Source organism: Carettochelys insculpta, chromosome 6 (genome assembly GCF_033958435.1).
Source record: "Carettochelys insculpta isolate YL-2023 chromosome 6, ASM3395843v1, whole genome shotgun sequence".
Classification (NCBI taxonomy): Eukaryota; Metazoa; Chordata; order Testudines; family Carettochelyidae; genus Carettochelys; species Carettochelys insculpta.
Genome location: NC_134142.1, coordinates 81,692,096 through 81,705,952, shown reverse-complemented (window position 1 = coordinate 81,705,952; position 13,857 = coordinate 81,692,096). Strand labels below are relative to the sequence as shown.

Sequence of the window (13,857 nt, the reverse complement as noted above, 5' to 3'; positions counted from 1 at the left end):
TAATTTGTTTCAAAATGCTACTCAGTTCCTGCATATTTAGAAAATACATGTAATTTTGAGCAGTTCATTTAGTGTTCATCTAGTTACACGTGACTCGAGCTGTCAAAATGGTACTTTTTAATATACTAACCAAATTGATATAATCAACTAGTAAATATTCAGTTCTGTTACAAATTTAGAAAGTTGTATCGAAAAGTGAGAAGGAGAGGTACTTTAGAAATGTCTCTGCTAAATCGCCTCTGAGAATTATGGATCTTGTTCATTAATACTGATATCTGTGTAACCAGCAAAGCAGTTTGCAAAAAAATTGAAAGGAAATTTTAATTTTTTTGTTTTAAATTTTTAATGGCAAAATTTTGAAACCATGTACAATTTTTCCAATAAACTTTATATTGATGGTAGGACAAACAAAAGAGTCCTTTCCTTCAAGATTTTACTTAGAGGGGAGAAAGCAGGTGAGTGGATTTTTCCTGTAGCCCCTCGGTCCTCACTCCCCCAGCCCCCCTCCCCCCCTTTTTTTTTTTTTGGACCACAGTGAGGAGTTTCAGTGGAAGTGTTCATTCTGGTAATAAACCATTTTTGTTAAAAATAGCTTTTTCACGTAAAAACAAAAACAACTTTTAACCACCACAGACAAGAAGGTTTATGACTTTTTATTTTAAAGATGGCCTGGCAAATTTTTTCTGTTAACTTGGTTTTTAATGTTAAAGAAAATTATCTGCTTTATTTGATCTTACCTGTATTTGTTATTTATATAGAGCCGTAAGTGAAACACAGAGGTGTAAGTTTGTGCCTGAATATTTACATTCTCTTACTTATTTTGGTAAACCTTATTTTTGTGTCCAACTTCTCTTGTAGGCCAGTGAATCAGGCAGTGCAGATGAGTTTCAGAGTCAGCTTCTGGAGTGGCAAGAGATTGTACCGGAATCAGAGGAAGTGCGTGACCAAGTCAGAGAGGAGAAATCTGCCATAGCCCTCAGAATGGCACAGATTGAAGAGGAGAGAGAAGGTGAAATGAAGTATTTAAGATAAAATTAGATCACTATGCCAGCACAGCAGGTATTACAGATCTGCTGTGTTTGTGTAATTCAGACAAAATTGCTATCTTTCCTGCATTTCCCACTTCAGTCAGAGATTTATGCAACTCGTGAAGTTAGCAGAATAGAATGGTTACTGTAATTTAGTTTCTGTGTTAGATTGTTTCTTTGACTCCATCTGTTTCATACATTCATCACTTTGCATCATGTTTATTGGTGGATGTTTTATTCTGTTAGCTTTTGCAATCTGAGCTGCTTATCTCTGGGGTCAGTAATTGGATTTATTTTAGAAACTTAATGTCATCACTTGAATTATTAATTATGAAAATGGCAGCTGCTTAGCTACTTGTCTCAAATTAGACAAGATATGGCAACCTGTAGCATTGTTTAAAAATCAGTGAAGGATTAGAAAGTGATGCTTTGGCAAAATATACATGAAAATCAGAGCTTTTCTGTGAATGTCAGTAACCAGCAAAGTAACCAAAGATTTTGAGATGTACTAACAAACTTGCCATTGATACTGACGAGACAAATGGAGAGAACTGGCAACAGATGGTGGTAAAATGTTAATATTATATCAAAACCATCATTACAGGTGATCTGAGATTTTATGGCCATCAGTGGTGGTAACATTTTTTTTAAAAAGTTTTCTGTCTGAAAAAGTCTTAAATGGAAGATTTCAGACTAATTTTTATTTGTTCTTCTCCTTCCCTCGTGGCATTTTATCTTAACTTTTCCCCTTTTGGTATCTGCATGTGGATTGAAGGCACAAAGGTCATCCACCATCTATAAATAAAACACATCCAGTTAATTTGCATGGCCTTTCATTAATCTGTAGCTTGAATGTTTTTGAGACTCATCTGATGGATTTCAAAGTTTATTTAGTAAATCCTAAAATGTTTAAGGGGCATTTCTATGAGAGGTTTATACATATAACTCCATGGGCACTGAGGAGAGAATAAGCCCTCTTAATTTTAAGTACAATTTATTTCTTAAGTGCTGTCAGTGGGTCTTTACGCAATAATATTAACTGTTGTAAAACTTCATCTGTGTCCAGTCAGTATTTAAGTTTTGCAGTTTTTTCCCTTTGGGATATGCATGACCTTTCTGTTTCTTTTTTCCTACCGTTACACCTGATGAGCTCGCAGCGTCCCTTCCCCCTCCACTCCTACCCTACACTGCGATTTGGTCAGCCACTGAGAACATAGTTTCCCATCAGTTTTGTGCATGCAGGTTCTAGCCGTGCCAACCTGTAATATACTGTTGCTGTTTTTCTCTGTCGACCTTTGCATAGAGGAAATCATCAACAGTATCTTTTAACAGCTGCTCTTGATGTATGTGGTTTTCAATAATACATGTAACAAGTGCTGCTTTGTTAACTTGAGTTTTCCTCTTGCAATGCTTATTTCTTTTTTTATATTAACAAAACATCTTTTTTAATTCTCCTTTGTATTAATAGCTGGCTTCATATTTACCTTGTAAACTAGTTTAAAGGAAAACAGCATAACTTGCAGTGATTAAGTTTAATAAATAAATAAACAAATAAATAAGAATCAAATTCTGATCTCTCTTTTATTTAGAGATTGCATAAAAAATTAATGGGAATAGGTGGTTGTTTTTTATTTTAGTTTTATGCAAGGCTTTTGTTTTTGTTTATGAATAAAGTAACTCCATATCTTGAATATTCACTCTACCAAAAGACAGGACTTAAAATAAATGTTTACTAAATATGACTGTATGTTTGAATAGTATCTTTCAAAGCCATTTAGAGAGGCTACATTGGTAACTCCAGTGAATGGATCTGTGGCGGCTTTCATTGGAGGCTGCCGTTTTAGTCCCCTATGCTGTAATAGGGTGTACTAGTATGAACCGTGGATTAGGTGCAGTGGAGAGCTTCATGAGCTGGATCCTGTAGCACATTTTGAGATCATTATCGTCCTTAGTAGTAGGATGTTGATGCAGGCTGAATACTCATGCAAGTAATTATAGAACAACAAGAAGTCCTGTGGCACCTTACAGACTGACAGATATTTTGAAGCATAAGCTTTCGTGGGCAAAGACCCGCTTCACGTGCCCACAAAAGTTTATGCTCCAAAATATCTCTTAGTCTGTAAGGTGCCACAGAACTTCTTGTTGCTCTCGAAGATACAGACTAACAGATGCAAGAAATTATAGTCACATTATTCATAATTCTGTTACTGGCAGTGTGTCTGAGTAACGAAAAATGTGTAAAATTGTTTGCAGTATTGAGCCATGGGGCTGAAGTGATCAGCTTTTCTATCAGACATAATTGCAGGTTAAAGTTTCCAAGGAGTGACATATGTATGACTTTAGAAAACTATATTGACGGTAGTTGTTAAAATACATGTTAAATTAGCCAGAAATGTTGTGAGAAAAATATATCTTACTAGAGAGCTCTAGGATCCTCAGATTTCTGGTTCTTTGTAATGGGAGAAGTCATTAGTCATTTTGGTATTGGTGTAACTTATTAAATGATAACTTATTTCATTCCTTTTCTGCATTGCCAAATTATTGAGACTCTGTCAAGTTTTACATTAAAAAATTTTTTTGTTTTTGCACAAGTAAATACTGAATTCTGATATTCACACCAAATGGCATCCTGCTCCACAAATGGTTCCATTGATTTAATTGGTCCTATTTTTAAAGAAAGGTACAACTCAATGTGAGGAAGCATATGAGAATTTTTCAGTTTTACAAACCTGAAGAAATGCCTGCATTTTTTATTTTTATTTTTATTTTAATTCTAGTGGAAACCATGTTTAAATAAAAACAAAGAAGATTGCCAAGCGGTGTTTGCCACTCAACCCTGAATTATTGTAATGCATAAGCCAAAACATGGCATAAGCCAAAAATGACTTCTTTACCTTAACATACAACTCCCCCATACTAAACCAGCTGTCTAGCGAATCTTAATTTTACTAGTTTAAAGTGGTGGTAGTATAAAATACTTGAATCTTAACTTAGTAGTACCCCATACAAAACACTTTTTAGAAGTGTGATTTAATTCTACCTAGTCATAAAATTCCAGTATCTACATTTCTTTATAAACTTGTAGTTGTGTATTTCATTCTGTCATTGGAAGGGGGAAAAAAAGCAAAAAGAATTCCTACCGATATCAATCAGCTAAATGTGGTAAAAATAAATTTTATTCTTATGGGGTAGTATAACTTGCATTGTCATGTGCATGCTAGTGGGAATCAGCCTTTTGTCAGTGTTCATAGCAGGGTTGAATTTGATCACTTTCTAACCTCATTAATAGACTGTGGGGAAAGTTTACTTTGGATTGGACTAATTTGGTTGTCAAATTTGAGAGGCGATATGGCCTCTGCAGTGATTAAAATATGGAGCCACCTTTTTGTTTCTCTTTTTTCATGCTGGTGTGTCTGCTTTGCTTGAAACATCTATTACCCTACCTATCACACATTTTGTCTTATCACAAAACAGATGGGAATGCAATTAAGATGGAAAAATCATTTCTAACACTGTATAAGATACATATTTAAGCTTTCATATTCTGAATTTATTCAGTGTGTGTTATTTACAAGTGAGTCTATAGTTGTTTTATCAAGAATCATATACTTAATATTTGATAAGATGGTTTGATGCCAGTTTGCAGTGTTGTGCCCATGCTTGTGACTTCCTCGAATTTTCTGGAATTATAGCTCACAGTAAAGTTAAAGCTATAAGCAGGAAGCATTTCATTACCATAAAATGCATGTGATTGGTCAGCTGGACAAAAATATAGCAATGTCATCTGATGTCTTTATCGTAAAAATTACTTGTATTTTAACCTGGCAGAATGAATTGAATTGTAATTTGGCAATTAATTGGCTGCATTTTTGTTATGGTTTCAAAATACAAATCCCTCTTTTATAGTCTCTTTCAAAAATGCTTCTGCAAAAGTCATGCTATAATTTACTTCTGAAAGACTGTTATACAAATTATTCTTAAATACCATGTAACATTAGGGGAAATCACAAGGTGCTTTGGATTGCTCCTATAACCTTATTCCTGTCAGTCATTCATAGGGACTTCAGTCTGTCATTGATCTCCTTGTATCGAATGTGTGTCTGATGTGTAAATGTAATTACTTTCCTGTGGCACAAAACTGATTGAGGATGACTGGTTCTTTCCTGGCTGCTCTGATCCAGCCATAGTCTCAGGGCAGCAGGAGCTGGAGGAGGAACTGACTGCAGTTCAAGGAACTGGCAGGCTGCAGCAGGCAAGAAGGAAGATTAACCAGGCCAGCAGGAAACATCAGGTAAGTTGGTAGAAATAAAAAAACATATTTTACCTATATGCTAATCAGGAACACTAATAGTTCTGTTATTTATTTGGCACCAGAAGTATGCATGGGGCTTTATAGTAGGATAAACCGAAAGACATCAGGCAAAAGAAGGATTTATAGCGGTAAATTTTGCAAAGATATAGATGGTCCTGAAGGACACAGGTAAATTTTAGTAGCATCAGAGGCCTCCCTTCATGCCATAAAATTAATGTATGACTTTAGAACAAAACACTACAGAATTTCAAATGGAACAACACACATTTGAATTTAAGTATCTTAGTTAATAAGGACTGTTTTCTGCTTAGGAAGAAAGATTTTATTTATTATTCTTGTCAGTGAAAAGATCTTGAAAGAGCATTAATTAATTCTGGTGTTCGTCTTTGAGGTAATCATTGATGTTTCTTAAGGGTGTCTGTGCTCTTTATCTGTTAGGCTGTGTCTACACTTGCATTCCTCTTTCGAAGGAGGTATGCAAATGAAGGATATCAAATGCAAATGTGGTGCAGATTTACATATTGTGTACCTCATTTGCATATTCTTTCAAAAGCATTTCTTTCAAAAGAAGAAGAGCAGTTTAGATGTGCCTCTTTTGAAAGTAAACCTCATCTTTGAAAGAACCCTTCTTCCATATTTTTAGGAAGAAGGATTCTTTTGAAGATGGGGTTTACTTTCAAAACAGCTGTGTCTACCCTGCTTTTCTTCTTTTGAAAGAGGAGTATGCAAATGAGGCACCTGGTATGTAAACCTAATTTGCATTTTTGCTTTCCCTCATTTGCATGCCTTTTTTGAAAGAGGAATGCAAGTGTAGAGACAGCCTGAATGTGCGAAACGAAAAAGCAGTCACGTAGCACTTTAAAGACGAACAAAATAATTTATTAGGTAATGAGCTTTCATGGGACAGACCCACTTCTTTTGACCCACAAAAGCTCATCACCGAATAAATTATTTTGTTCGTCTTTAAAGTGCTACATGACTGCTTTTTTTTTTTTTGATGGAATACAGACTAATGCAGGTTTCTCTCTGTTACTGTTAATGTGCATGTAGAGTTAAGAGGCATCAATATCTTGTTCACATCTTAGAGGAAGAATTTTTCTATATTTACATACTGCTCATATCCCAGATTTAGATTAATTTGTGAAATTCTGCCTTGTTACAGAAGCCAGTCATATAATTTTAATTGCAACTGTCCCTTTTGACAGCTGAGTGTGTTTCTTAAGCATATTGTCTTCCTTTTATATTGATCTCTGCTCTCATATCCTGTGTGTGTAGGAAGAATACAGCTTTGATAGAAAACAATGCTTTCAGGAGCTGAATGTCGCCTTGGATAGCACTGATTCAGCTGAAGGAGAGAACATGGGAGGTTGGTGGCCAGAGTACACTTCTCCTAATGCAGGTGTGATAACCACTAGACCGTTTATTGAAGCATGCACAGCATCTTTATCTTATGTTTATTTTTGTTTTTTCAAATTTAACCTAACAACCCATTTTGTGGTGTGTTCTAATCTTTGTTGAATTTTGTTTGGCTTGTATTTTCTTCTGTTTCGTTTTGAAGCATGTGCGTGCTGAATGAACTGTCTAGTTTTGATTCAGAACTAGAACACAGTCATGGTTTAACATCTGAGATGCTTCCAGTCCTTGTCCTCATCAAAATGTATTGTCCTGTATGGTAAGCTATATATAATATTTTATGTGTAGTCTTGTTTTTATTGACGTGACTTCACACTCTACAATCTTATTGTCCATCAAAACCATTATATTCCACTTCTGTGTCACTTCAGTTTTAAGATTAAATGCCGATGCATATTTGTACGTACATTATTTTTTCCTCTCTTTATTCTGATATCTGTGAAAGGTTGTGGTTATATCTTGGTGGTTTATCAGTCAAGTTCATCTGTTCCAAGTGGTTCCTTAGTTATGATTTAAAACAAAAATCAAGTAATATTCCTGGGATTTCTTAGTGCTGTTTTGCAAAAATCTGTTGCAAACTAAGGCTACATCTACATGGTGTGCTGCTGCCGGCAGGGTCATGCAAATGAGGTTACACAACAATGCAAATGAGGCGCTTATGTACAAATTGCATGCCTCATTTGCATACGTGTGCGTGATCACTGTTCTGACAGAGGCTACTTGTTGCCACAAAGCAAGCTGTGTAGACAGGATTTTGTTGACCAAAACCCCCTTTGTCAAGAGCCCCTAAGGGTTTTGGTCGACAGAACCCTGTCTACACAGCTTGCTCTGTGGCGACAGAAGCCTCTGCTGGGACAGTGATCACATGAGAGTATGTACAATTTGTAAATGACGAAATGTAAATGCATCTGATGAAGCGGGTCTTTGTCCATGAAAGCTTACGCTCCAAAATATCTGTTAGTTTATAAGGTGCCGCGGGACTTCTTGTTTTTGGAGATACAGACTAACATGGCTACTCCTCTGATACAGTCAATACCGATGCACACAGCGTCTTGGCTTTTAAAATTTTTTGAAGCTGAGGTGTTTTTTGTTTTGTTTTGTTTTTTTAAAAGATAATTAAGAAAAAAGTTTTAATTGAAATCAACATAAACTGTTCAAGAAATTTCCAGTCTTTTTTTGTATTGTGTTCTTATGGATCAGATGATTCCCCCCCCTTTGGGCATGCTGAGTAAGTGCTCTCAAAGTTGCTGGTTGGAAACTAAGATCTTGATAGGAAAAATTAAGGCTGTTTTTAGGATTTGGGAAAGATACTTGCAGCTCTGAATAGCCCTGATTTCAATTGTACAGGCTTTTACATCAGATACAGGTTTAAACCAGAAGTTGCATGATTAAGTTGTTCACATGAAGTACTGCAACACACAAATGTTGAGCAGATAATTTAGATGTACTGTGAAACGTCCTTTGTCAAAATAGCATAAGGAATATGCAGATGTGAAAAACTAGTGCTTTTCAACTAGAAAGAAACTTGACCTGAAGAAATGTGATAGAACTGGGAGGAAGAACAGTTTGGCTGAAGTTTTTTACTTCACTGATGTAAGAGTGGGAATGATTTGGCCCAGTGCCTTAGGCTCCAAAATGAATTGATTTAAATCAAAGTGATTAAAACAATCTATTTAATGATTATTGAAATCAGCAAGCAGCTAACCTTGATTGATTTAATTTTGCTTTGCATTTGTAATTTTATTAGTTGATAATTATTAAAACATAATGATTTGCAGCTAAATATAGTCTGCACATTGATTGAATGTTTCTTTTTTGGTGTTTGGCAATCAGGACAGTATACACATGGAACCTCTCTAGTCCGGCACGCTAAGGAACTGCCAGGTGCCAAATGAGAGAATTTGCCAGACGACTGGAGGTCAATATTATCTAGCAGAGTTACAAACACTTCTGTTGCTTATTGGGCTTTTAGAAGACATTTAGGGGTAAATTAGAGCTAAATACCATCACAGAACACTGAGGGCCAGAACTGGTGGCTGTGAACAAACTTTATGGGACCACGGGAGGTTTGGCCACACCCATGGTAAGTGGTCGTCCACCTAACGAAAATCATGCCGGATTACGGATGTTGCTGGACAAAATAATGCTGAAATAGAGAGGTTCTATCTATGTTATGTGTATGCATATTATTTAAGCAGTTATAGAGTTTAGCTTACTTTTTAATCAAATTTGTAAGTTTTATATTTTATGTTGATTTTTACTTGTTCATCTCTTCAATGGAAATTCAAATTTGATTAAAAATGCACAAAACATTTAACACTTTAATGAGAGGACTACAAGATACCAGAACGTGTTTTGCATTTAACACTGTTTTAGTAAACAAAGGAAGCCTTACCTGTCGTTAGTGAATTGAACTGATTGTTCTGGTTTCTTAACACTGAATGAGCTAGCCATTGAATTGAACTGATTGAGTGAAATGAAATGAAGTGTGAATGCTGGGTTTAACACAGACTGATTCTAAAGGTTTAGACAGCAGTTTAGTGGTTTGACTTTATTTAACAGTTGGCAGCAAACATGTACTGCTTAATATTATTTGTATATTCAATTTAAATTATTTTAAGATAGTCAATTTCACATTTAATTTTGAAAAAGTTTACTTTAAAAGTAATTCTATACTTAATTTCAATTAAAAATTGAAATGGTAAGAATTTTCAAAAATATTAAATAAAAAATTATTCTCTGAGGTTAATCTGTAAAATTGATGTACTATGATGACAGTCCCATCTGAAAGGTTTTAGCTTCTGGATTCCGAAATCATTTCTTAAGCCATCATAATGACTTTGGCTAATAGCATACCAGTACAGTAGGACTGCAGTTTCTCTGAATCTAGAGTATTGTGCAGTGGTATGAGGAAGCCACAGGTCAGTTATCGTTTGCTATGTTTCCTCTCTAGTACAGCTTGGTTCAACCACTGATTCCCACACCAATCTCCAAGAAGTCCTATCTTCAGATGTGAGCATTCCAGAGACAAGATGGGTGAGGCAACATCTTCTATTGGACTGACCGTAAAAGATATTACCTCATGTATCTTGCCTCTCTAAGGTCTGACACAACTACGTGGCATACAGCAAATGCGAGCATTGTCTTAATACAATATAGCTAATTTTTGTCAGTGTATACTAAATTCGAAGATGCTTTTACATCATTCTTAAACATTAAAAGATCAGTTTTGCAAAGTCAGTGTACCCAGTGAATATTGCTTTGTCAGGCCTGCTTTAATATAAAATTGCTATTTGCTGTTGAACAGATGAGCTCCCTGCTTTTGATAGACCACATCACTTCATACATGTTCAGGGTGCATAAGACTGTATCTTGCAACAGTTTCAGTCATTAAAGCAACATTACACTCATCCCTCGCTACATGAGTACGATTGGTTCCCAAATTTCTGCTTCTAGGCGAAAACTCGTAAGAGCGACACTAAATTCTCATTAAAATCATGTAAAAGTCTCCAGTTCATTCCGAGTGCTTGTAACTTGATATAAACCAGTTGTTTAGGTACTTTTCTGATGTATTTGAATAGTTTGGCACCAGAAATAGGATGTAGTGTATGGATATAGAGCAGGGATTCCCAAACATGTGTCAGGACCCAAACATGCATCCCATTAGATTTTTTTAAAGGTTGCCAGCTGGGCAGTTCCCAGCTACATGTGGCAATTAAAGAAGCCATTTGCAGTTTCTTAGCACTGCTACCTCAGGCAGCTATCTCATCACTAGAAATAGCAGTTACCTTATGCCTAAGTGCAGAAACTTTAACACTTCAGTTAATTGGTTTTAACGACTGTTACCTGCTGGGAGCAGGAGGGCTGGGGGAGTCACCCAGCCTAGCAGGACCCTGCCCCCCGTGAAGAGGCTGTGGGAGAGGAGGTGTCTCTGAGGGTGGGGGTCTAAGACTGGGGGCAGTTTGGGGCTGCTGGGAGGGTGTAAAGCTGGGGGCAGTGTGGGGCTGCAGGGGGAGTCTAAGGCTGAGGGCAGTTTGGGGCTGCTGAGGGGCTCGAAGCCTAGGGATGGTTTGAGACCTTGGGGAGGGGGGTTTAAAATCTGGCTGAAGGGTGAGGTCTGTGGGGCGGGCAGGCCGGGGGGGGACTAATACAATAAACCCTCACATTACCCAGGGGATGTTCATGCAACCTCTGCATAACTAAAATTTTCCTGCAAGGAGAAGGGAGCCAGGAACCACCAATGTTGGTCAGTTTCCTGGCTCCCAGAGTATCAGGAGCTGGGAACCAGGGGCAGGCTGGTTCCAGTCTCTGCATGGCTTGCGGGACCTGGAAACTGATCAGTTCACGGCTGGTCAGTTTCACGTTCCTGACATTGCAGGAGAGGGAACCAGGTAAGAGCCTTCTCCCTCTCTTCCCCCAGCCTAAGGGCTGTCAGACAGCTGCATGTCTGAGGGAAGGGAGGAAGAAGGCTCCAGTGGTGGGGCTGTGGGTCTCCACGCCTCCCCAGCCAGAGACCCCATGGCTGGACTGGAGCCAACTGCGGGGCTGTGGGTGTTCCTGCCCCCGGGTGAGGGACCCTGCCACTGGCTCATATAATAAGTGGAGGAAGTTCACTTGTTTAGTGAACAAAAATTGGTATGTATGTCCCTCATTTTAGCGAGTACTCATTAAAGGAGGGATGAGTGTACTTATCGCTTAAACATTCACAGGATTGGGCCCTTAGCTTTATATGGAAAGGTATTGTAGCTGGTTTTATAGGGGGGTTGTGAGCTATGAATTTAATCCCATTATTTGAAAAGTTCAGGGAATATTTGATCATTGACACCTTTATAAATATGATGACCAGTTTTTCAGAGATGCTGAACACCCATAATTCCCACTGAAATGCACTGAGAACTGCAAGTGCTCAGCACTTCAGAAAATTAAACCCATATAGTTGTGGGCAGTTGCTAGACTTAAGTTATCTGGCAATTATCTGTATGTGAAGCACATTTTTAGACTTGTTCTTGAAATAAGATATTTTTCCTTTGAACCACAAACTATGTAGGTTTGCGGACAGTTGTTGAAGAGTTGGAATTGGAAAGAAATCAACTACAGGAACAAATTATATTCCTGGAGGAACGTTGCCAGGGCTTGGAAGATAGATTACAGCTGCAAGGCAGAATGGAAGCCCTTCAGGTGAGGATTTTATGTTTGTGTTAGGAGCTGAGGGTAATGTAGAAGGATCATTTAGTTTCCTCTTTCTAGTGAAAATAGTTTATAGTGAAGCAAAAGTTAAAAATCAGCAAAAGATTCTGCAGAACATTTTGTCCTTCAAAAATATTTTATGTGCTAATAGTACAGTATATGCTCCTACTATATTGTGTTGTACTGAACAGTGCAAGACTACACCCATTTTGCTCACTGGAAAAAAAAGTCACACAGTGAGACATTTCTTACCCTGCAGAAACTGAAAAAATAGCTGTGAAAATTATTGAGTAAAAAAAGTAACGTCCAGAAACCTGTTACTAGTGACAGCAGCATGTTGAAAGCAGTAACATTTTTGTCATCAACAGAGATCAAGAACTATCACTGACACAATTGTATTTTCACTTATTTTACATCTGCATTTCAGTAGAGTTAATTCTGTCTTATTCTGGTGTGAGTGAGGAATCAAGCACTGATAACTTCTTATCCTGAAAATCAACAGTAAATTACTTTTGCATAGTCTAAAGGAGGCTCATAACACTTCATAGTTAGAGAAATTAAAGGCTAATAAGAAAATTAAATTATTGAAGTCAGATTTAATGATGGAAGGGCCTGTAAGTGAAGGGAGGCTAAAATTTTTCTAGGGAGATGGAAGCTGCAAAAGTGGTAGAGCAACCTGCATATTTGAATTGCAAGCAGAGGACACGTAGACCAAGACCAGAGAGCTCCAGCTGTGCAGGGCACAGGAGCCATAGAGGAAGCTCCAGGTCAGCGAGCCAGGTCATGGAGCCCACTACTGGGAACCTGGCTAGGGATGGGGAGCCAGGCTGTGGCATAGAGCCATGCCTATAGTCACACTGCCATGGGGGCCAGGGCTGGAGGGAGCCCCACATCTGAGAACCAGCTGGGGCATGGAGCCCTACTGGGAGCCTGTCTGGGGCTGGGGGAGCCCCACCAGCAGTCTCTTTTGTGCCAGGGGAGAGCAGGCTGGGGCACAGAGGCCCACCAGCAGCCACACAGCTTTAGGGACCTCAGCCAGGGCTAGGGGAACCTCGCAGCCCCACCACAAGGAGCTGGCTGGGGCACAGAGCCCCGCAGCTGTGGGAGACTTGACTGGGGTGGGAGAGCCCAGCAGCCACGTGGGGGGAGCCCTGCTACCCTGTGGGGGCACCCCTGCAGGCTGCCTGGGCACCTGACCTCTTGTCTGGCAAATCCCCTCGTCAAGGACCACGCATGTCCTGAGGGTGCCAGACAAGAGAGGTATATCCTGTAGCAGATAGCAGGCAAATAGGGTGTAAAGTGACTACATTGAACATTCCCTTCTGATACCTGAATAACTTGCTGTAACCTATATAGAGTAGCTGGGGTCTGGAACCGATGTTGACTCCCTGCGTGGTAAAAGGGTTGGCAGCATCAAATTAAAAATAGAATGGTTACACAGCAAAGTTATCTCATGTGTAAAAGGGTTTAGTTATCCATTCACAGACTGTGGCCACACTAGGCCCTCCTTTCGGAGGGGCTATGGTAATATGGCACTTGGGGTATGCTAACGAGGCACTGCCGTGAATATGCAGTGCGTCATTAGCATAATGGCGGCCACATGTGCTTCAAAACTGCTGGTTTCGAAATGCAGCCACCTGTGTACCTGGGGGGGCCTTTCGAAACGACGCCCTGCTTTCGAAAGCCCGTTATTTCCATCTGGTTTTAGGAAGAAGGGGCTTTTGAAATTAGGGGTCTGTTTCAAAAGGCCCCCGGCTACACGGGTGACTGCGTTTTGAAACCAGCAGTTTCAAAGCACATGCGGCTGCCATTATGCTAATGAGGTTCTGCATATTCCTGGAAACACCTCATTAGCATATCCCCACGTACCACATTATCGTATCCCCTCCAAAAGGAGGGGCTAGTATGGCCACAGCC

General features: G+C 38.8%; 1 protein-coding gene across 3 annotated transcripts in view; it reads left to right on the top strand.

The window, feature by feature from the left end:
- LOC142014607 (uncharacterized) overlaps positions 1-13,857 on the top strand; it is a 75,458-nt gene that overhangs the window by 20,008 nt on the left and 41,593 nt on the right. The window contains exons 14-17 of one of the 3 annotated variants that reach the window (XM_074997466.1): positions 859-1,010; positions 5,166-5,319; positions 6,616-6,739; positions 11,801-11,931. In XM_074997466.1, the coding sequence (XP_074853567.1) occupies positions 859-1,010; positions 5,166-5,319; positions 6,616-6,739; positions 11,801-11,931 (561 nt within the window). The remainder of the gene's footprint in view (positions 1-858; positions 1,011-5,165; positions 5,320-6,615; positions 6,740-11,800; positions 11,932-13,857) is intronic. The other 2 variants (XM_074997465.1, XM_074997464.1) reach the window with 2 other exon arrangements.